Raw genomic sequence first — 24,983 nt, 5'->3', positions numbered from 1 at the left:
CATGTAATTCATGCTTCTATTTCCAGATGTCACACCTGTAATACCACTGATCGCAATGCTATCTGTGTGAACTGCATTAAGAAGTGTCATCAAGGTCATGATGTAGAATTTATTAGACATGATAGGTATGCAACTACTAGGGTTTATTATTGCGCTCTTTATATCTTTATGGGCTATTCTATTAAATATTAACCTTATACTTTTTTTTTTTTAAGGTTTTTCTGTGACTGTGGTGCTGGAACTTTGTCTAATCCTTGTACATTAGCTGGAGAGCCAACACATGATACAGATACATTATATGACTCTGCGCCACCTATAGAATCTAATACTTTGCAGCATAACTAAACTCCATTCTGAGGAGGAAATCCTGCCATTCTAGAAACATTACAAACTTTTTTGGAAGGAAATGGAAAAAAAAAAAAAAAGAAGCCCATTTCTGTTGGAAGACAATATGAAAATAACCACAAAAGAAATGGATGTGTTAAAGTGACATAATGGAGCTCAACCTACCAAAAACAAAGTACAAAAGGAGAGGCAATATGACTCAGGATAAGAGAGAACTGGGCATTTTAGCATTACTGTGCAGAAGGAAGACTCTGACTCTCTTGGAGCGACAAAGTGGGGAAGAATAAGCTGCGTTTTTGTACAGATCCCATCTTTTGATAAGCTGGTGTTGGACACATGGCACTGAAAGGCAGTTAATGTGCAGTTGTACTCTTTGGTAGCCAAGCAGCACCCTTGGTTGCTGCCTTTGTGGACATGGGTACCAATTGCTTTTGTAATATGGTTAAAATGTGAGCTAGCACTTCTGCATTTTTGATTTTTTTTTAACATGTATTCAGACGGAGAACTATGATTTTAACGCTTTAATCTTTCATGTAGTTTTTTTTTTTTGTTGTTTTTTTTAATTTCAAGCAAAAATCTTATTGTATTTGAATGTCTGGTTTTGTTAGCACCCTTTCCCTTAGACTTGCTGTAACTGTACTCATGTCCCAGTATCTACGTTCTTTCTATGAAAGAGAACACTAATCTTAATTATATCCAGCAATTTTTCTGGTATCCTTTTGAAAATTTGAGAATGTTTCCTTCCCTGCCGCTCATTCTGCATTCGCCACTCACTCTGGCTGAAGCAAGAGTGTTTTAATCAGACTTCTGAGGAAGAAATGCACTGTAAGACAATGCTATGACAGCTGGGTCTGAAACATGTCATGTATTACCACAGTTGTAAGACTGGGGGGGAGGGGGAGGAGAGGAAGTCTCTTCAGAACACTCCTTTACAGCTATTATTTTGGAAGTTTGGACATAAGGTTTATGTAATGTGCTGGAAATTAAATTTCCAGCTCCAACAGATATATTATACAGCCCAAATGCAGTTTCACAGCTTCCCTTAACACCCCCTCCCCCCATTTGTGTATTGGTGACAGTGGGTAATCGAACAGCCTGAAAGTGTATGCATGTACCATAACATCTAGACTTAATATATTGTGGAGTATTCAAATAACCATTATGTAGAGGGTAGGTATGAAAAGGGTTTAATTTCCTAGGAAAGAAGAAAAAATGGAAAATGGTCATTTTTAAAAAATAAAGTTTATTAGATCATAACCATGTGTCAATACTTGCCAAGTGCCTAAATCTAGCACCCAATGAGGCTGCTTCACAGAGCAGTGAGCAGAGGGAGGAGCTTGTGCACAGCTGGAGCTGGATCCTCTACTGCCAGGCAGATTTCCCTGAAAAATAAAAAGTTTCTTCATTTCTTAGAAATATATTAAATCTTAAAACTTTTGTACGATAAAAGTTTACCTCAACTGGGAAAATCTAAATGCTGGTTCCCAAACATGAGTGACAACTCAGGTTTCAACCTTATATTAAAGTGTACATTACTTACGAGACCAAATGTAACTATCTCATTCATATTCATTGTGCATGTACTAAGGTTAATAAGACAGGTTTGGGCATCACAGTACTGAACTACCACTACTTTAAGATTTCTCCAGCAGAGACATTAATTTTCCATAAGCTAATAATTTCCACCTTAAAGGCTGTACAGCTCCAGCACTATTGTTTTTGTAGTAAAATTATTCCAATTAGAGAATTAAGGGGTATGTTCATGATCTCAGTCAAGTCATATTTTACTTCAGAAAGGTGTGTGAAAACATTTAGCCTCTGTTGTCGTACTGTTAGCCCAATGTAAAAATACAAGAGTTAACTTTCTCATGTGTAAGTCACTAACTTGGCAAAGGAAAAATGTCAGCCAACGACGACCATCTGGGCCTAGTCTACCCATCCATACCATCTATTATCCCCTTCCTCTCCATTAGACAGCCTATGGTACTTATCCCAAGCTTTGTTGAATTCAGATAGTTTGTCTCCACTACTATCACCAGGAGGCTATTCCAAGAATTCACCACCCTTTCAGTGAAGAAGTATTTCTTCGGGTTACTTCTGAGTCTGTCCCCCTTCACCTTCAGAAACAAAAAAAGGCAAAGATCTGCCACAGAACTAGCAAACCAAAAGAAAAAAAATGCAGATCAAAAAAGACAAATGGAACAAGAGGTTAACAGAAGTGGTTTATTTACAAGGTTACCCGATGTGGCCACGTTTCACCCTCAGGCTGCGTCAGGGGTACAAAAAACTACAAAATAAAAATACATAATGAATAAAACAAACATCACCGTATATCTATATAAATAATTCTCACCTTGAACAGTCTGCAGCTCACTCTGTGGCAGGGACACACTGAAGCCCTGCAGTGTTGGTAGGCTAGGCTGTCAGCACCACTTACTCTCCATCAGAGACCCACCCACAGCCACACCCCTTCCGGACATAATTTGCAACCTCAACGTTCTAAATGAAGCTGCAACTTCTGCTCTTGCATGGTGATGTAGATCAAAATTTGGATTTTTCACACAGGACTGTCTGCCCCGCCCTCGCGTCACGATGTCGTGACCTGGAGGGCGGAGCTATGACTATCAACGCATCGCACAGCAGCCTCACCCTTGCGTCTACACGTCATGACGTCGAGGGCGGATCATGCAAAAAACTAACATACTGCGCTCTGCAATGCCTGTCCCACGCCGTCCCTCCAGCCTGCCACCCACGGAACGACGAGAGAGAGACACAGACGAAGCGACGCCCCTTCCAGGCTCTGAAACGCTCTGCCCGCACGCCCCCCCCCCCCCCCCCCCCCACCCACATCAACCCCCTCACCACCCTTCCCTCACTGTCCGGCCGCTGCTGCAAAAAACAGACACAACCTAAAGGTGAGAGGGAGGCAGCCTGAACTTCTGAAGAAGGGAGGGAGCGAAGCGACCCAACAACCAGCCAGCCTGAATGTGGGTGGAACGGAGGGAGCGAGCCAGCTTGATCATTGCAGTACCAGGGATGAAAACCCTGCTAGCGCCCGTTTCATTAGTCTCTGAAACGGGCCTTTCTTACTAGTTTTATAATAAAACATATCTAAAACCACAATCAAATCATCCTATATAATAAAAAGCACCTCCAACATTCTGAAGCTGACTCTGTGAAAGTGAAGCATTCGTGCTCCTGCTGTATCCATCTCCTGAAATGACGTCACATACTTCCGTGTTCGTAAAGACCAATCACTGGAAGGGAACGCTGCAGAGTTGCCAGGCAACAGAACGCATCACACGCCTCCCTTCCAGTTCCAGGCCCCCTACCTCCAAATTTTAAAAGTCAACTTCACTTACAAAGTCGGGTTTACGGCTGCTGGCATCAGCGGTAACAGTCATGCAGGCTTGACCCTTCGCCCTCTCTCAGCTCTGGTCCCGCCCTCATTTCCTGTTTCCGCAAGGGCGGGACCAGAGCTGAGAGAGAAGGGTAGAGCCTGCATACCTGTTACCGCTGCTGCCGGGCGCCGTAAACCCGACTTCGTAAGTGAAGTTGACTTTTAAAATTTGGAGGTAGGGGGCCTGGAACTGGAAGGGAGGCGTGTGATGCGTTCTGTTCGTAAGTGAAGATGACTTAAAATTTGGAGGTAGGGGACCTGGAAGGGAGGAAGGAAGGGACAACAACACCCTCATGCGTGTGACATCGTGTTCCGAGGGGGGGGGGGGGGCATGGCACACACTCATTCTCACATACACACTCGCACCCAGTCTCACTCTCAAACATACACACTCCAAGGAAAACCTTGCTAGCACCCATTTCATTTGTGTCAGAAACGGGCCTTTTTTACTAGTACAAGATAAAAACATATCAAATCTAAAAACATAATACAATAAAATATAATATCAGTTAAAACAGATAAATTATTTTATTGCATGCATAAATACAAGACATAATATCTCAACAAAAAATAACAACACAAAATATGTAGCAACAGAACTGCATAAGACAGATAAGTGGAGAAATACAACACTAAAATAACTGAATGACCGTACATACTAAATATCACCTACCTAATAGGGGTAAAAAGCAAAGTGAACCCCTAAAAGTAGTCATACAACCACCTAAAAAATACAAAATAAAATCTCACAATGCTTGGCCTCAATTGCTCTGTATGCACATTCAATGATCTAAAAACATTGAAATTAATATTCACTTTATTTAGTAAGAACCAGTGAAACATGCCTATTAGGGAATATTTAAAGGACCAGAGTGTCTGTTATAATGCTGCCAGTCATCATAGCATTGCGAAGTCTGCTAAGCTTGGGAAGCACTTATGTAAGGTAGGATATAGTGGAATTTAGATTGTGGTGTGTACTGTTTAAACGGCTTGGTTTAAATATATGTTTTATCAGTGCAATTTCTAAGTCAGTTGCTCTATGCTCCATGTCTGTTTGATTGAAATTTGTGTAATCTGATCAGCCTAATGTTGTTAGCTTTAATATTTAAAGGGGGTTTGATATGTTGCAACAGTTATGATTGAAATAGATGATGGTATATCTACCTATTCAAGTATCAGTAAAGAGCACTGAATTACAAACCAGTTGTGCTGAGTGTTTCTCAATTGGGATTGCTAAATTCTTTCTAATGATACAGTTGGTATGTGTGGTTGCAACAGTAATGATTTAAATAGATGTATGTATATCCACCCATTCAAATAACAGCATAGAGCACTGGATTGCCTGTGAGTTTTGCCGAGTGCTTCTGAATCAGTATTGCTACATCCACCGCAAAGTTTTTTCTAATGACACAATCATCAGGGTAAATGTGTTTGTAACAGAACAGTAAGCAAATCTGGTACGTTGCAACAGTAACAATTTCAATTGATGTTTGTATATTCACCCATTCAAACAGCAGTAACGAGTGCTGGATTCCCTATGAGTTGTAATTACTGCTTCTGAATCAGTTTTTTTTTCATGGTCACTGTGTAGTTCTTTTTAATATTATCATCAGGGTAAATGCGATTGTCGCAGAACAGTATGATTTTAGGTAGTGTTTACACTAAAGTTAATTTCTATTGAGTTGCTATCTATTAGAAGATGGAAACACATCTAATAGGCATGTTTCACTGATTCTTACTTTTAACAAAAAATTACTAAATATAAAGTGAATATTAATTTCAATGTTTTTAGATCATTGAATGTGCATAAGAGACAGCAATTGAGGTCAAGCATTGTGAGATTTTTTTTTGTATTTTTTAGGTGGTTGTATGACTACTTTTAGGGGTTCACTTTGCTTTTTACCCCTATTAGGTTAGGTGATATTTAGTATGTACGGTCATTCGGTTATTTTAGTGTTGTATATCTTCACCTATCTGTCTTATGCAGTTTTGTTGATATATATTATGTTATTATTTTTTGTTATCTTATGTGTTGTATTAAAATTATTTTATTGCATGCATATTTAATATGAATGTTTTTAACTGATTGATTTGATATTATATTTTATTGTATTATGTTTGATTTGATCTGTTTTTATCTTATGATTTGATTGTGTTTTTAGATATGTTTTATTCATTTTGTATTTTTATTTTGTAGTTTCTTGTACCCCTGACGCAGCCTGAGGGCGAAACGTGGCCACGTCGGGTAACCTTGTAATAAACCACTTCTTCTGTTACCCTCTTGTTCCATTTTTTTTTCGTCTTTTTTGATCTGCTTTTTTTCTTTTGGTTTGCCCTTTCACCTTCATCCTGTGCCACCTTATTACAGAGCTCCTTTTAATTGAAAGAGACTCGCCTCCTATACATTTATGCCACATATTTAAAGATCTCTCTCGTCTCTCTGCCTTCCTGCCAAAGATTTTTATGTCTGTCCCCATATGGTTTATGACTAAGACCACTGACATAGCATATGATATGATACTGTTAAATCCCAAATGAAATGGTGATTTAAAGCAGGTTACAGACTAATCACATATTAAACCTGAAAAAGAAGAAACTGACAGACGCACGCAGAGGAACTTCCAGAGAAGATGAGGAAGGAACGTGAAGGGCACAACAACACTTCGGCTGACCGGGGGGGGGTGGGGGGAGGTCCCCCGTCAGCACAGGTAGTACACAATGGCAGGGGGGGGAGGGGGGGGGGAGGACTTGCCTGCCTAGGGCCTGGTTCCTTGGCTTCAGAAATGGGCCTTTTTTACTAGTTGTCTTAATAATATGACTAATTTGTGGTACAAAAGAAAGACTTGACGTCCAGAATAAAGCTCACTACCCAACAGTGCCCTGAACCTTTAAGGACAAGTCACTGGAGATTTTAAGTTTTTTTTTCTGGAATTGAATGTTACAGTATCTATCCATACTAATTTTTATCTTGCCCTTAATTTAAAATCATGAATTACACTGTGATGATCAATGAGTGAGATACAGGAGGCAACCTTCAACACAAGTAGTAAGATGATCATCAGTTTTTGGGACTAAAATAAACATCATATCTGCATAGGAATAAAACCATACTTTGACAGCAGAAAAACCTGACTCAAAAGCAAGCCATATATATGTTTAATAAAAGAGGAGAGAGGGGTGAACCCTGAGCAAACCCACAGGGAACCCTAGAAGACGGTAAGCTACCCTCTGGACTGACTCAATCCTGTTTATATCTTTTTGAAGGTGTGATCTCCAGACTTTTACAACATTCTAAATGAGGTCTCACCAGAGTCTTATACAGGGGCATCATCATCTCCTTTTTCCTACTGTCCCTATGCACCCAAGCATCCTTCTAGCTCTCGCCGTTGCCTTTTCTACCTTACTAGACTTTGAGCCCGTAAAAACAGGCTATTATAGGAAGGGGGGGTTGAAAGGCCCGCCCCCGAGTTTGCCGCTGCCCCTCCCCCCTCCAAATTCGCGCCCCCCCCCCCCCCCCCCCCGAGCCATCACCACCCCCTTTCCACCCGGCCGGGCCCTCGCTCCGCTATTGAAACAGCGAGGGTCCGGGAACGCAGCACTGAGCTCTGCTGAGCTGCCGACGTCGGCCTTCATTCTTCTTCTCTGCCTGTCCCGCCCTCGTGTGACGTAACGTCGTCGAGGGCGGGACAGAGACAGAGAAGAAGAAGGAAGGGTGATGTCGGCAGCTCAGCAGAGCTCAGTGCTGCGTTCCCGGACCCTCGCTGTTTCAATAGTGGAGCGAGGGCCCGACCGGGTAGAAGGTGGGTGGCGGTGGCGACTCGGGTGGGGGGAACGTTAGACGGCGGTGTCCCTCCCTCACAAATGCGCAGTACAGACCCTCTGTGTTCCGCCCCCCTGTCATCACGTATTGACGTGGGGGCGGGGCAGAGAAGGTCTCTACTGCGCATTTGCGAGTGAGTACGGTCACTCGCCGTTTATATGTTTGATTGGTCACCTTAAGATCATCACATATGACCACACTTAAATCCTGCTCCCTTTCTTCATCCCCTAAGCCTAAACTGTACCTTTCCCTCAAGTTTTTGCAACTCAAATGCATGGCCCTGCATTTTTTAGCATTAAATCTTAGCTGCCACATTCTGGACCATTTTTCAAGCTTTGCTAGATCCTTCTGCATATTATCTACACCATCAGAGGTGTTTACCCTACTGCAGATTTTGGTATCATCCGCAAAAAGGCTAACCTTACCAGACAGCCCTTTAGCAATATCACAAAAATGTTAAAGAATCATCCCAAGAATCAAACCTTGTGGCATACCACTAACATCCTTTTCCTCAATGAGCTCTATTTACCATCTGTCACAGTCCCCTCAGCCATTCCTAACCCAGTCACTTTAGGGCCCCTACTGAAGGTACTCAGTTTATTTATTGTCTAAATACACCACATCTAGCGCTGTCACTTGATCCAATTCTGGTCAGTCACCTAGAGGGGCATAATCGAACGAGAACGCCCATGTGTAAAAACATCCATCTCTGGAAACGGCTCCGCGAAGAGGCGGAGTGAACCGTAAAATCGAAACGAGATGGCCATCCATCTTCGGTTTTGATTATATGGTTCGGCCCGCTGAAATCCCATCATTTGTGTCGACTCTAGAGATAGACGACACAAATGGTGAGATCGCTGGACCTAGAGATGGCCGTCCGCGGTTTTCAGCAATAATCGAAACCGCTGCCGGCCATCTCAAAAACGGACCTAATCCAAGACATTTTGGTCGTGGGAGGGGCCAGCATTCATAGTGCACTGGTCCCCCTGAGATGCCTCTATGCCAGCCTCAAATATCATACCTAGCTCCATGACAGCAGTATGCAGGTCCCCGGAGCAATTTTAGTTTAGTTGGTGCTGCGCGGGACCCATGCAGAGAGCAAAACTCGGAAGAAAAAAAAAAAACATGCAAGTGCAGTCAGGGACGTCCAAATTAAAACAATAGCAATAGTGGGATTTGAACCAGCCACCTTCTGATTACAAGACCTGTGCTCTAACCACTGCACCACTTATTCAGCTGCCAGGTAAATGAGCTGTGATTGGCTGACAGAAACTTGGAGGGACTTAATGGAAAGGGAAGGAATGTCTAAGCAACTGAATAAGTGGTGCAGTGGTTAGAGCACAAGTCTTGTAATCAGAAGGTGGCTGGTTCGAATCCCCCTATTACTATTGTTTTAATTTGGACGTCCCTGACTGCACTTGCATGTTTTTTTCTCTTCCGATTTTTGCTCTCTGCATGGGTCCCGCGCAGCACCAACTAAACTAAAATTGCTCGGGGGACCTGCATACTGCTGTCATGGAGCTAGGTATGGTATTTGAGGCTGACAGAGGCTGGAAAAAATATTTAAACAGTTTGTTTTTTAGGGTGGGAGGGTGTTAGTGACCACTGGGGGAGACAATCCCCGATTCCCTCCGGTGGTCATCTGGTCAGTTTGGGCACTTTTTGGAACTTGGTCGTGAAAAAAAAACAGGACCAACTTTGTGTGGACTAAATGCTCGTCGGGGACGTCTTGCTTCTTTCCATTATCAGACGCGGAGGTCCATCTGTTAACCACGCCCCAGAACGCCCCTGTCCCGCCTTCGCTACTGTTCGGCCACGCCCCGAGAATTTCGCCCGTCCCCATGACGGAAAGCAGTTGGGGCCGTCCAAATTCAGTTTTCGATTATACCTGTTTTTGAGACGGACGTCTATCTCCCGATTTGTGTCCGAAGATGGGCGTCCGTCTCTTTTGAAAATAAGCTGGCTAGTCAACTAGTCATAGCTGTATTAAGTCAGTCCAGTACACCCACCCACTGTGTTTGCTCTTAATTTCTTCATATAAATACACAAACAGACAAAAGCCAGCTAGTATGTCATAGTTGAACAGAAGGTAGACAGGAGCGCTTACCTAAATATTCTCAAGGAGAGAGTGATCTTCTCAAATTCTCTGGCTTTCTTGTGCCCTTTCTGAATGACATCCTCAGGAATGTTTGCAAGCCTGGCTGCATTAAAGCCATAGCTTTTTGGGCATGCACCTTTGATAAACTTATACAGAAAGGTAATAGTTTCCTGACTTGGATCTTCACACTCGTTTTCAACCATGCAGGCCTAGGATCAATCAAAATATCACAATGAAGAAATTGCAGCTTCATTCTGGCTTGAACAGCAAACAAGTTTTAACTAAATTCTATATAAACTTCTAGATTATGGGAGTGAGAATAGTAACAGGTACAGACTCTTTGCAAACCAATAGTTTGAAAGCTTCACATTCCCTTCAGAAGGCACAAGTTTGGGTGTTGGTAAGGTGCACATGGAGACTGAGTGGCCAGATTTAGAACAGTTTTTCAGTATTACCCCCCCCCCCCCCCCCCAAAAAAAAAAAAAAAAAAAAAAAAACAACCACCTGAAAACAAGCCTTTGTACATGATTCCCAGCAAAGCACTGATGCACAAACTGGATTAAGTTAGAACACAACATCAGGAAAAAAAAATCCCAAAGCTGTTTTGAATGAAGGCTTAAAGCTCTAGGGTCCAGGCCTGGTTCAGACTAGGAAGGGTAGGTTTTTTGGGGGTGGGGAATGAAGATTAAGTATTGATTGTAACTTGTACTACAAAAAAAAAAGGAAATTGCCTCACTAGAGTTGAAATAAATTATGTAACATAGTAGATGACGGCAGAAAAAGACCTGCACGGTCCCATCCAGTCTGCCCAAGAAGATAAATTCATATGTGCTACTTTTTTTATTTGTACTGTCCTCTTCAGTGCACAGATCGTATAAGTCTGGCCAGCCCTATCCCTGCCTCCCAACCACCAACCCCACCTCCCAACCACCAGCTCTGGCACAGACCGTATAGGTCTGCCCAGCACTAGTCTCGCCTCCCAACCACCAGCCCCAGCACTAGCCCTGCCTCCCAACCACCAACCCCGCCGCCCAACCATCAGCCCCGGCACAGACCATATAAGTCTGCCCAGCACTAGCCCTGCCTCCCACCACCGGCTCTGGCACAGACCGTATAAGTCTGCCCAGCACTAGTCCCGCCTCCCAACCACCAGCGCCAGCACAGACCTTATATGTCTGCCCAGCACTAGCCCCGCCTCCCAACCACCAACCCCGCCTCCCAACTACCAGCTCTGGCACAGACCCTATAAGTCTGCCCAGCACTAGCCCTGCCTCCCACCACCGGCTCTGGCACAGACCGTATAAGTCTGCCCAGCACTAGTCCCGCCTCCCAACCACCAGCCCCAGCACAGACCTTATATGTCTGCCCAGCACTAGCCCCGCCTCCCAACCACCAACCCCGCCTCCCAACTACCAGCTCTGGCACAGACCCTATAAGTCTGCCCAGCACTAGCCCTGCCTCCCACCACCGGCTCTGGCACAGACCGTATAAGTCTGCCCAGCACTAGTCCCGCCTCCCAACCACCAGCCCCAGCACAGACCGTATATGTCTGCCCAGCACTAGCCCCGCCTCCCAACCACCAACCCCGCCTCCCAACCACCAGCTCTGGCACAGACCCTATAAGTCTGCCCAGCACTAGCCCTGCCTCCCACCACCGGCTCTGGCACAGACCGTATAAGTCTGCCCAGCACTAGTCCCGCCTCCCAACCACCAGCCCCAGCACAGACCGTATATGTCTGCCCAGCACTAGCCCCGCCTCCCAACCACCAGCTCTGCCACCCATTCTAGGCTAAGCTCCTGAGGATCCCTTCCTTCTGCACAGGATTCCTTTATGTAATGTACTTCAGTTGAGATAAGGATTAGATTAGTTATTTCCAAAAGGTTATTCCTAGATACAGCATGAATTGTGGAGAGTACGTGGTTATCTACCCTACCCCACTGCCTGTTACATCCTGCTTCATGCTCCCTGTAGGATTTTGTCCTTTTCTAGTGTTTTCTGGCCATGAGTCCTCTCTTCTGTTTTTAGAACCTGCTCTAGAGCAGGGGTTCTCAACCCAGTCCTTGGGATACACTTAGAATTTCATGATACCCACAATGAATACGCACGAGAGAGAGAGATAGATACATTATATATACTAGACTTATATTCTGCTACTACCTTGAATAGTTCTAAGTGGGTTACATGTTAAACAAGAGTGAACCGACATGTTCAGATGTTACATATCACTCAGTACAGTAAAAATGAAAAAACGTCAGCTAAAGACCAGTTTCTATACATTGAAATACTTCTAAAATAAAGTCTTAAGTGACTTCCTTAAAATATAGATAATTCCATTTCAACCTAAGTTCTAATGGCAGGGAGTTCCAATGATACTGCCTTATAAGAAATAGAAAATAATCCCTTAACTATAACATTACATATCAATGGGCAACACAACAGACATAATCCCTTAAATCTAACATGTACCGATGGGAAACACAACAGACACTGTCCTCTTAAATGATCAGACTTAAAACCAGTTGAACTATTAACCATTTTTACAAGATAGTAAGGGGCCTCACCATGCAATACTCTAAAAACAGGAATCCCAAGTTTAAACTGTACCCTCGGCTCCATCGGCAGCCAGTGCCTATCAAACAAATATGGCGTAACTGAATCAAATCGATTCAGAGACTATATCAGCCTGACCGCTGAATTTTGTATTATCTTCAAACTATGCAATGATGCTTTGGTGCAAACTGAGAAAACACTGTTGCAATAATCGATCCTGGAAAGAATTAAAGATTTGAACCACTAATCAGAAGGTAGAGGTGGTGAAATACAGTGCAATTTTTTCAACAAGAAAAACAAAACTTAGCAACTAAGTTAATATGAGATCGCATGTTGGCAGACTGGATGGACCGTGCAGGGCTTTTTCTGCCGTCATCTACTATGTTACTATGTATGTTATTGTCATAGCTCTACACCAAGTACCCTTGTTGACTTATACAGTGGAGGTAGTGTGTGTAAATCCCATGCATATTCATTGTGGGTATCCTACACACCTGACTGTTAGGCGTGTCCCAAGGACTGGGTTTTTATTTTATTTGTTGCATTTGTACCCCACATTTTCCCACCTATTCGCATACTCAATGTGGCTTACATTGTACCGTAATGTTCACCAATCGGTTGATAACAGATACAAGGTTATATTGTGGTCAAATGAAGTGGTTGTGAATTTATTTATTTGGTCCACTTGTATCCCACATTTTCCCAGCTTATGCGGGCTCAATGTGGCTAACAAAGTGTATAATTATAGTACAGCAAGAGGCCCTCACTGGATGCCCACCGGAAGGGTGGAAGGCCAGATTTTAGGACTCAGGCTGTAAAAATACCAGCTAGGTTTAAAAATCTATGACTGGCTGAGCAAGGACTTGCTTTTCCTGCAAGTTAATATGTGTTCTAGCTTGAGACCTATCCACTGGAATAGTGGTGGGCCAAGTTACACGGCTTTAACCAGCTGAGAAGCCCTGACTAGGCCTGATAACCAGCTAATGGCCTTATAGTTGAGAACCTGCAAAAGCAGGACTGCATGATGAGTCTTAACAAAACCTGGTACAACTTTCAAATTGAATGTAGCACCTATGATGTAGGAATAATGGACAAAAATGGATAAAGTTTGGTTTTTAAAATGGAGTTTGTCTTTCTATAAGATGGCACCCAGATTACAAGATGATATGACACTGATATGTCCATATTAAGATATCTTTATAAAAGGAAAAAAAGTTGTTTACAAAAAGGGAAATTGCGCAATAACTTGCAATAGCTAAAACGGAAAGGAGAGGAGGGTACAAATGGGCACCTGACCGGTAGAAAAGTATGATTCAGAGGTTGTGCAATATTAAGAAAAAAAAGTGTCTTGCCATTGACTTGTATTGAGACCTGCGCCTATAAAAGAGATGAGAATTAGGCAGATTGTTGGAACTTTCCCCAACGCTTCTCTGACGGCAGAGCTCTGTGCAGTTGAACCTAAAATCTGTCTGATGAATGTACCGAATTGAAGACTTGATTTTGGTAAGAATAAAAATCTTATTTCTGTAAACTATCTCTGTCTTTATTTCTATTTATTCTATACCTGTCATTTGTTCTACAAAATACTCCATACACAAGTAAGATTCCACACTGATTTAATCAGGGGTGATTTCTAATAAGCATATATGTGGGAACACAAATGGCCAAAGATTCATTTAGACCCAAAAAGACAGAAAGCTGTGGTCATGGGAATTAGACTTGAACTGCGCCTTCTGATGCCTCCCCAACAGCGATACCCATGGGAAGGGTCTCCCCGGGGCATAGGGAGGGGCTTTAAAACAAAAGTTACAAGAAAATTACATACTACAACAGGAGAAAATTGTTCCAGTAATAGATTTACAAATAAGTACAGAGTTGCTAAAATAAGAGAATACGGAAGGGAAAACAGGAGCAACCAAGGAGAAGCTGGCTGAGGGTAAAGAGCAGGTAAGCTGCCAATACGGGAAAATAAAGGGGGTTAAACAGCATTGCTGACATCGGGGTAGGCTTTAGTAAACAAGTTTTTAATAGTTTTTTTGTATCAGGCATCATGGGGATCGAAGGGAATGAAGATTGTATATTGTCCAGTACATTCATTGGTTGTGTTGTGTTGCTGGGTGTAGGACTTTGTTGGATCGGTGGGGTAAGCCTTTTTGAGGAGGGTGGTTTTTAGTGATTTCCTGAAGCTTATATGGTCATGGATTGTTTTAAGTTGGTTTTCAGTATTTTACGGAAGTTTAGGTAAGCGTACGTTGTTTTCACGGCTTTTGGTAACGCATTCCACAGTTGTGTGCTTATGTAGGAAAAGTTGGATGCGTAGATGGATTTGTATTTAAGTCCTTTGCAGCTTGGGTAGTGAAGATTTAGATATGTTCGTGTTGATTTGGATGCGTAGATGGATTTGTATTTAAGACCTTTGCAGCTTGGGTAGTGTAGATTTAGATATGTTCGTGTTTCTGGTAGGTAAGTCGATTAAGTCTGACATGTATCCAGGGGCTTCTTGGTAGGTTATTTTGTGAACCAGGGTGCAGATTTTGAAGGCAATGCGTTGATTGGGAGCCAGTGTAATTGTTTGCGGAGGGGTTTTGCACTTTCAAATCTCGTTTTTCCAACTATAAGCCTAGCTGCTGTGTTTTGGGCGGTCTGAAATTTCTTTAAGGTTTGTTCTTTGCATCCTGCATAGATTCCGTTGCAGTAATCTAAGTGGCTTATTACCATTGATTGTACCAGGTTACGAAAAGTTTCCCTCGGGAAGAATTGTTTTACGCGTTTAAGTTTCCACATTGAGTGGAACTGCTCTACAGACTGGTCTAAGTTTGGCTTAAAGAGGTTATGAAACACTACAATTGGGTATATTTCAATCAGTGGTCCTCCGACAGCCAGGTTTTCAGGATAGCCACGAATATGCATGAGAGCCTCCTTGGTATACAAATCTCTCAAGCATATTCATTATCCATATCCTGAAAACCTGACGTGTGCCCCAAGGACTTGTTTGAGAAGTATTGGTTGCAAGGGACTCTAGGAAAGAAAAATAGCTGGTAAGATCTAGTTTTGCTCCTAGGTTATCCAATGCTCAGTCTGAGTCACAGGATTCTTGTACTTCATGTATCTGAGTTGGTAGTATTAGTTTTTGCCTCTGTCTGATTCCTGTCATTCTTTTGGCCTGTTCTATTAAGATTTATCATCTATATTGCCTTGTAAAAGTCTTCTTACACTGCATGCACATGGTGTTTACAAAATACAATTGAAAATCCATTTAAGTAGAAAGATTTTTCATTGATCTTCAGAAGATTCAGTGCAAAAGAACTACTTTAATTACCCTTTGAATCAGGGGCATACTGATGGTGAACTGGGCCCTTGGGCAATAAGGGTCAGGGACCCCTATGACTCAAAAGTGATTAAATTAGATGGACGCTAGGAGGGATTGGACCCCCTACTACTGTGGGTCCTCGGGCACTGCCCTATTTATTGTTCCAATGGTCAGTCTGTGCCTGCTTTTAATGCTTCTATAAGAAACCAGAATCATTTATATTAGTCTTCAACCATTGTTAAATGTGATCCTGTATTGGGCTTTAAATGGTATAGTGGTTAGGGGTAATTTAAAGCAGTGCTTCTCAACTCAGTCCACACCTAGCCAGTCAGGTTTCAGGATACTCACACTGCATATGCATATGACAGATTTGTATGCAAATTTATTTGTCTATGCACTGTTGGTATCCTGTAAACTTGACTAGCTGGATGTGCCCTAAGGACTGGGTTGAGAAGCGCTGCTTTAGACCAGTCCAAATGCACTGATATATATTCTCCTGGCAGTAGGTGGAGACTGAAAAACTACTTGTTTGTACCAGTATGTACAGTATCCTGTGCAGCCCAATGCCAGCCAGTATTTTCTTAAAGCAGACCTATCAACCTCTCCAGGCTAAAATTCAGAAGAACAAACAGACCAATCATAAAACGGAGTAGAAAAATAGTGTGAAACTACAGGAGGAGAGAACTGCGCTTAATAAGCCAACCCCTCCATTTACTCTTTTGACGAGCTCAAACAGCATGAGGGTATGTTTTGGACTGGTCTGGAGGGACTCAAGGACAGAAAATTACCAGGTAAGATCCAATTTAACCTTCTTTATCCTCCCTCTAGACCAATGTTTCTTAACCTCTTTTTCCCCTTCAGGACGCACCTCCGGAATGATCTCCCATACATCAGGTACAATCATGGAGTTATATGCACTCGTATTTCTCCAAGGACAAGCAGAAATAATATTCTCACGTGGGTTACGTCATCCACAGAGTCCAGTGTGAACACTGCCACAATGCTCCATCACTTTAAAACTTTAAGGCAGTGCCCCCATTGCACATGTGCAGGTGCCTCCCCGCCTGATGCTCAAGCGTGGGACCAGCAGTTTAGCGTTTTCTGCAAAGCAGAGAGGTTAGGTTTCTTATCTCTTAGTGCATTAAACTTTTCCATTTTGGTGCCTTCCGTTTTTTGGGCATTTCTTCTTTTTCTTTAGTTTTAATCAATTTGAAATACATTTTTCATTTTTTTTTCTTCAGCCTTTGAGCCATTCTTTTGGCTAGGAAGCACTGACCATTTTCAGGTACACAACTACTTGACCTCCCTGGGCCATTGACCCTTTTGGTATTGCAGCAGCTATTTTTCATTTCATGTCAATGAGGGTACTCAATGCTATAGGACTACTTCAGGCACAGAACCCCCCCCCCCCCCATAACTGGTGTGTTCAGTGTTAGGGTCCAGAGCATTGGGTCATACATTATTTGGCCTCTGTCTACACATACAAACGAGGACACAGCCTACAGCGATCCAGCATGAAAAATGTTTTCTGCATCAAGCATGGCAGGGGACTCAGCATTGGACATGGAACCTGCATCGACATTGGCTGCACCAATGCAACATCAGGCATGTCCGACATCAGACTTAGTTCAGCAACCATGTAGGAACTCCATGTCCTTGCCAGTGCTATGTGCGAGGATCCTGCAGCATTAAAAAAAAAAAAAAAAAAAGACCCACCTAAGAAGTATTGGCATCATTCTCCCTCTAGGCATTTTGCCAACACCTCCCCTACGTCAACATTCTTGTACACAGGAACCATCCATGCTGCAGTAACCACTCTCCTTCTCTACAACAGCCTTTGATATCTCCCACACCTATACAGGCTATAACGCAGGCTGCCTCCAGACAGGTTTCTCAGCCAGAACTGACGCCTACTCAAGGAAATCCAGGCTATGCTCAAAGAGGAGCTCTCAGGGCTACATAGTCTATTTAAGCTTACAGGGTGCTTGCGCCAGCCTCAGCCCAGCATGTAGATTTACTGGAGAGAGATAGCGAGCCACAAGAAGTCCTGCACACAGTTTGGCATCGTTTGTTGGGTGCACCATGAACCCTACTGACGCATGGGTCAATATTGATAGAGGAACTTTCTCCAGCTGCAGACACTCATCTATGTCAATGTTTTCACGCAGAGTCGACATACTTTCCAAAACGAATGCTTTGAAGAGTCAGAATTGGACCTCTCCTGGGTGAGGGAGCAGCATCCACAGGATCTCTCGGCTGAGGAGTCCTATGCCATGCCATCTTATTTAATTTACATCATTTACTAACCCACACAATTCAAAATGCTCTTGCCAGCTTAAAAAAGTAATATACATAATAAAAAACAACATACAATTCTAACAAGATCAACTTTAATACATATCAGACCTCGCAGCTGAGTCCTATGGCATCTCTGCTGCCTGAGCGATGTAAGTCTCCTCCAGAAAGTATATCCTTTCTTGTCTTTATCTGTGAGATGACGCAAGCCATACCTTATTCAGAGCTCTTTGAGATTCTACATTATAACTCTCCTCCTAGGGAGGAAATCACTGTTCCTCTACACACAGTCATGAGGAATAATACTCTATTCAAAAACTAGGAGACTCCCCTAACAGTTCAAGTTGCTCTAAAGAAAATTAATACAATGTACAAGATACAGAACTGCAATGGGGTTTGGGGGGGGGGGGGGGGGGGACCCACAGTTACCCCATCATTCCTTAGTTGTGGAATCTGGTTTGAAATGTACTTACAGTATGAGATCTCATGTTTCTGCTCTTCCAGGCACAGAAGCTAGAACATTAGACTTGGGGCAGGAGAACATTTCAAGCTTCTATGCCAACCAGCACCTCCATATTAGATTATCAACATTATTCCACAGTTTTACTTGCAGTCTGTAATACAGAATATTCTCTCTTGCAGACCTCTTTCCTCCTGAAAAGACAGATGAGTTCTTCAAACTTCACATGAAACGTCTATATTGTCGTAAATATCTAGTAAGACAGGCCTTTGATATTTCTTCTTGCATTTCCACCTTAGGAGTAACAATGTGACGTCGTCTTCCAACCTCAATGCTGCTGTCCAGGAACATCTAGCGGGTGTCCCTTGTCATGAAGTCAACTGTGAGAAGTTCGAGGAAATGGCCGACCTAATTCAACAGCATATAGATACAATTAAAACTTTATCCAAATCACAGCCTTCTGCTGCCTCCTCTTCTTCTAGGAGATTTGTGAGAGGATGTAGATGCTGTTACTACTATATAGCTAAGCACTGTTATACTCCTACTCCATCTCACAAGACTGAGCCCCAAACAGCAGCGGGTACAGAAATCACAACTCCCCTTCTCAATCTAACCACCATCCAGTTTTTGACTCCTACCTAGATAGCACTGCCACCATCCAGTTGTCCGTGCCAAGCAACGTTATCGTAAGCAGGCGGACTGATCCTCTTTCAACAGAGGTAGCTACTCATAACCTCTGATTGCTGGGTGCTGTGTTATCCAGCATGTTTATGCTCTGCTTTGAGAAAAAAAGGCCTCCCAAACCATCCACCAGGATAGTACTTCAAGAGAAGCTCTCTGTCCTCCTCTAGCAGAATGCAATAGAATCAGTTTCTCCACCTGAGAGGAATTGAGGGTTTTACTCCAGATACTTTCTCATACCAAAAAAAAACGTTTGGGGGTGGGGGATGACCAATTCTTGACCTGTGAGATTTAAACAAATTCCTACTCAAAATATTTTGCATACTTTCCTTAGTATTATTTCTTCCTATGAACCAACTCAATGATTGGCTTTGCTCTCTAGCTCTGAAGGATGCCTACACTCACATGCCTATGCTCCCTGCGCATAGAAAGTGCCTGTGCTTCCACTGTAAGACTCTGCATCATCAATACAAAGTACTGCCATTCAGCTCAAGTCTCCACAAAATGTGCCATAGTGGTAGCTGCAAAGTTCCGCAAGCGGGGCATACACCCTCCAGAGAATCTCCTGGAACTCCTTGGTTTTGTGATAAATTACCCCAAGTCACATCTTCAGTGAGTTCAAACCTTACAGTGCATCAGGGCTCTCTTGGACTCTACTCTGGGTTAAGCCTTCCTCCCTCAGCTCTGAATGGAAAACATAATGCATCTTTCCACTCAGAGTTCCAGATCCACCCAAGTGTCTGCGCTTCAGATGCTCTGCCCTACTCAGCCACATGGCTTCAACAGTCCATGTAACTCAGCTCCACTTCTAAATACCGCAGTGGGCACTCTTCTCATTGGTCTCAAGCCATATTCAAGTTACTCCTCCACTAACCCTTTCTCTACAGTGGTGTATGGCTCCACAGAATCTCACCCAGGGACTTTCATTTCAGCCCCTTCCATATCACAAAGCCCTCATGACAGATGCCTCCATGGTAGGGTTGGGGTGCTCATCTTGCTGGTCTCCATACACAGGTTTCTTGGTCCTCACAGGAGAGACACTATATCAATCTCCTGGAATTGTGAATGGTTTGGCACACTCTCAAAACTTTCCAAGATTACTTCGCAACCTGATTGAGGATGAATTACCTGAATAAGGAGGAACAGTTTCTTACCATCTGGATTTTGGCAGCTTCTCAAAACAACTCTATAAAAGCTGTTTATCTATCTGGTAAACAGAATGCCATGGCAGACCAACTGAGCAGAGTCCTTCAGCATGCCTGTGGCTCATCCAATATTTCAGCAGTGGTGAATCCCTGCAACAGACCTCCTCAGAACAAGCTTCCCTAGTTTTGTTCCAGAATATATGCTCCCAACCGTGCAGCCCCAGATGCCTTCCTGCTGCTCTACTAGAAAACATATCATCTACCCTGTTTCCCTGAAAATAAGACATCCCCTGAAAATAAGACCTAGTAGAGGTTTTGCTGAATTGCTAAATATAAGGCCTCCCCCGAAAGTAAGACCTAGCAAAGTTTTTGTTTGGCCCCGATGGGCAGGGCTGTGCCAACATGGTAAGCGGGGTAAGCACCGCAGGGGGCACCGACCTCTGGAGGGCGCCGCCCGCCATGCTTACCCTCACCGCTTACCTGGACAAAAACGGCGCCTATTTTTGCTACGGACCCACTCCCTTCTCTGGCCTGTCTTCCTCCTTCATCTTTTACAGCTTTCAAGTTCGGCGGAAGAACAGGCCCGCCCGCCCACCCAACATCCCTCGGTGTTGGTGTTCCTGCCATGACGGTTCTGTTCCGGCGTCCCTCCAACTACTGTGCGATCACTGCGATGTATCGCTTTCCCTCCTCGCCGCCCGCCCACTCTGCAGGCCTTTAAACTTCCAGACCTCCAGCAGCGTGCATCAGTGACATAAGCGCTGCTTTTGGCCAGCCCCGGAAGTCTCCTCTGTACAACGTCCCGCCTACGCGGGAAGCTGTACAGAGAAAGCTTCTGGGGCAGGCTAAAGGCAGCTCTTACATACCGTAGCTGATGCTGCGTGTCAGTGGAGCTGGAAAGCTTGGAGGCCTGCAGAGCTGGGTAGGGGTGGAGAGAGCTGAACAACCCCCCCCCTGCATTATCCAGAGCCAAGTCAGTGCACAGAGACCCTCCCTCTCAAAAGAAAAGACGAAAAACGAGCACAACCCTTCCTCACCGCTTCCCGACAAAGGGGTATGATCGTCATTGAATAAATCTTGCTTTGTGTTCATAAATATCGGGATCGGTAAATGTACCATAGATTGTTGTACATGGAAATAATGGTAGTAACAAGAAATTCTTGATAGGATTCACAGTTTGTCTGGTTATGCTGGTTTGTGATGACACTTACTGTACAGTATATAATAAATGTTCATTTTTTTGTTCAACAATAAATGTGAATTCTTCTTCTTGAAAAAATAAGACATCCTCTGAAAATAAGACCTAGCGTATCTTTGGGAGCAAAAATTAATATAAGACACTGTCTTATTTTCGGGGAAACAGGGTATATACCTTTCCCCCACTACCTCATTTAGAAAGGGACCATGATCCTAATTGCTTCCTACAGGCCATGTCAACGTTGGTTCCCTCTCCTTCTAGAGTTTATCATCCAGAGAGCCATTGAGGTTAGATCCTTTTCCAGTCCAGGAACACTTAGGTGCAACACCGCCCAAACCACAGAAATAACCTGTAGACTAAGCTGCTCAAAGACTGATACTAAGCCCAAGGTACTTTGCTTTAGTCCCTTAATAAAAAAATAAAAAATTCTCAATGTACCTGAAGTGACCAACTTGAACACGATACCTCACTACCATCTGCAGGAGAGAGAGTATAATGGTTGGCAGTGATTTGCACAAGATACTATATACAGTCTCTACCTGCTGGCATGAAAACATATACCCAGGTGTTTAGACTGGTCTGGAAGGATGATGAAGTTGGGTGTTTTGTTTAGATGAACTGAAGGAAGTCACAGTGAATGCAGAAGAGGTGCTAGAGCTAACTTAACAAGTCAAGCCGCATGCTGGCATTTAGCCCAAAGTTCTGAAGAATTGCATAAGAACTGGAGACTGTACCCAAAGTGCAATATCCTATAACTCTGACTGCATGTTCTATTTAGCAGCATATGTATAACACCAGCAGAAAAAATTATTTAAGCAATGCCTGTGAAGTATAATTGTTATACCATGGTAGCTATCTAAAGGGAAATGTATGAAAGAAGCTGAACTGTACAAGAGTAAGCTTGTGTGTGCTTCAGATAAAGCAGCAGGGATTGTCCACTGTTGAAGTGGAGTATTTACACATACCATATGGCCCAAGCGTACTGCAAGGCTGTGTGAGTAGTCCTCCACCAAGGAATGGTAGTGAGTAGAAAACAGTGTGCGACACTTCATATTTTCAGCAAGTTCTTTAACAACAGCACTGGCTATAGCTGTCCCATCAAATGTAGCTGTGCCTCTACCTGAAATACAAGAGGCACAACAAAAAGGTAATACCAACAAGGATAGTCCAGCTTCAGACACTAGAACCAAGCAGCTGTCCCAGTATGGCAACACATATGCTCCTATAAAATAGGACAGCAGTGTGAAATCTCAACTTGACCATCGGCAGCAGGCAATGGAACATCACTGGGAAAGTGGCATTACTTATTACTTGACCAGTTGTGAGGGAAAAAGAACACTAAATAGTATGCTGCATCTCCTAAGATTTATATATATATATTCCTCATAACATCTGTTATTTGCATCTATTTATCATCACATGGGGTGGTTTTGCATGCAGAATGTATGCATATTCATACATATTCTTGCATAGTGTAGCCCTAGGTAATGAGCCCTTAACAGTTTGTGCATGTTAATAGTAACTAGGTGCCACTGCATAAAATGGGTCCTACAGTAAAATAACGTGCATTAGCACAGGTAAATGTGGTAGTACTTTTTGCACAAGGATACACTAGAACTAGATTTAACGATCACCTAATATTATACATACACTCAAGAGATGTCACAGAAAGGGACAACAGCTTAGCTTCGAGGATCTGGTTGAACCCTTTGCAAAAAGCATTGGTTTATTGTGCAAACTGTAGATGCCATGATCCACCACAAAGGAACATACATAAGTACATAAGTATTAAATCCTTCAAATCCTTGCTCAAAGCCCACCTCTTCAATGTTGCCTTCGGCACCTAACCTTAGACTGCCCCAATTTGACTGCCACTACTTGACTGTCTGTACATTTGTCCATTAGATTGTAAGCTCTTTGAGCAGGGACTGTCCTTCTATGTTATATTGTACAGCGCTGCGTAACCCTAGTAGCGCTTTAGAAATGTCAAGTAGTAGTAGTATTGCCATACTGGGGAAGACCAGAGGTCCATCAAGCCCAGCATCCTGTTTCCAACAGTGGCCAATCCAGATCACAAATACGTGTTGGTGAAATCTACCTGACATCTTTCCTAGGTATGGCAGCCCAAAAGAAAAGCTGTTGATTTGAGAATTTTTATACTGAGGCAGTGGGGCAGCAAGCGGCTAACCCAGGGGTAGGCAACTCCGGTCAGGTTTTCAGGATATCCACAATGAATACGCAGGAGATAGATTTGCAAGCACTGCCTCCATGGTATGCAAATCTCCTGTCATCACGATCACACGGGAATGGGGAGAAAGGGTAGATAGATAAGCAACAAGGCCAAAGGAATGAGAAACAGAGGAAGACTGGGGAATTAGAGGTTAAATAGTACAGAGAGGTGGAGATAATAAGATAAAAGGCATCTTTAGCAATGTATTGGAACATATTAATAATACATTTTATAAGAATACCAGTTGAAGACACTGCTACAGATTTTACCTGTTGCCCCAGCCCAGACCGTGTAAATCATACTACAGGCAGATAAAATGCTTTGCCCAAGTTCATACAGTAGTGACAAAGAAGAACTTGGGCTCATAATTAATCGTACAAGTTTTTCTAAATCAAAAACTTGTCCATTTACTACAGTTCTATGAAAGCACGTACCTAGCTCATCCAAAAGTACAAGAGAATGCTCCGTTGCATGCTGGAGAATACTTGAAGTCTCACTTAACTCAACAAAAAATGTACTCTCACCTAAAAAGAAAAAAAAAAAAAAGATCATCATCAAAGGTCAAACCATGTTTTCAGATCTACTCTGGCGAACAGGGAAGTACATGAAACAGTGCCTATATTGAAATATTGGTGCAAAAGGAACGCTGGATGCCATAAATACATCAAGTTAAAGAGAATCTTGTGAAAACTAAGTGAAATTCTTGTGACATTGGTGGGTCTTGCTGAATGTATGTCCATCGACTTAGAATCCTAACCATTACGAGAATTAGACTGATCTTGGTGGGCTTAACTCACTGAGGGGCCCTTTTACTAAGCTGTGTAGGCGCCCACATACGCCCAACGCGCCTCAATTTTGAGTTACTGCCCGGCTACCGCGGGACCCTTGCGGTAATTTCATTTTGCCGGAAAATAATTTTTATTTTCTGGCGTGCAGCAGAAACAGTGCGGAAAGCGTCATTCTACGCATTTAGATGATTACCGCAGACTTTACTGCTAAGCCAATGGCTGGCGGTAAGGTCTCGAACCCAAAATGGACGTGTGCCAATTTTTATTTTGCCGCACATTCATTTTGGTCAAAAATTTTAAAAAAAGCCCTTTTCTACAGGTGCGCTGAAAAATGGATCTGTGCGTGCCCAAAACGCGTGCCTACCCTAGCACAGCCCATTTTCAGTGCACCTTAGTAAAAGGGTCCCTGTATTAACTGTATAAAACCATCAACAGTACTGTGGGAGATCCATATACATAATTCAAACAAACTTCCACTATATTCTTTATTGTAGGAAAGCTTTAACATAAGAGCAAAGATACTTACCAGTAGCAGGTATTCTCCAAGAACAGCAGGCTATATATTCTTCCATGTGGGTAGTGCGGTCTGCGTTGCCCAATCCAGAGCTTGTATCAAGCTTTTACAGAGCTCTTTGGAGCATGAGTCACGTTCCACTACGCAT

The 24,983-nt window shown here is 43.1% G+C and overlaps 2 protein-coding genes across 3 annotated transcripts in view; one reads left to right on the top strand and one right to left on the bottom strand.

Annotated features, from left to right (window-relative positions):
- Positions 1–1,586, top strand: part of FBXO11 (F-box protein 11) — a 263,583-nt gene extending 261,997 nt beyond the window's left edge. For both annotated transcript variants that reach the window (XM_030195827.1, XM_030195826.1), the window contains exons 22-23: positions 27–125; positions 216–1,586. In XM_030195827.1, coding sequence (XP_030051687.1) covers positions 27–125; positions 216–345 — 229 coding nt within the window. In that variant the 3' untranslated portion in view covers positions 346–1,586. The remainder of the gene's footprint in view (positions 1–26; positions 126–215) is intronic.
- The window catches only part of MSH6 (mutS homolog 6), a 71,346-nt gene continuing 47,931 nt past the window's right edge, over positions 1,569–24,983 (bottom strand). The window contains exons 7-10 of the mRNA XM_030195825.1: positions 23,968–24,057; positions 22,269–22,423; positions 9,673–9,872; positions 1,569–1,727 (exon numbers count right to left, since the gene is read on the bottom strand). Coding sequence (XP_030051685.1) covers positions 1,655–1,727; positions 9,673–9,872; positions 22,269–22,423; positions 23,968–24,057 — 518 coding nt within the window. The 3' untranslated portion in view covers positions 1,569–1,654. The remainder of the gene's footprint in view (positions 1,728–9,672; positions 9,873–22,268; positions 22,424–23,967; positions 24,058–24,983) is intronic.

The sequence above is a fragment of the Microcaecilia unicolor genome, chromosome 3 (assembly GCF_901765095.1).
Source record: "Microcaecilia unicolor chromosome 3, aMicUni1.1, whole genome shotgun sequence".
Lineage (NCBI taxonomy): Eukaryota > Metazoa > Chordata > Amphibia > Gymnophiona > Siphonopidae > Microcaecilia > Microcaecilia unicolor.
The sequence above is the reverse complement of the archived record's forward strand: the minus strand, read 5'-3'. Positions and strand labels throughout refer to the sequence as shown.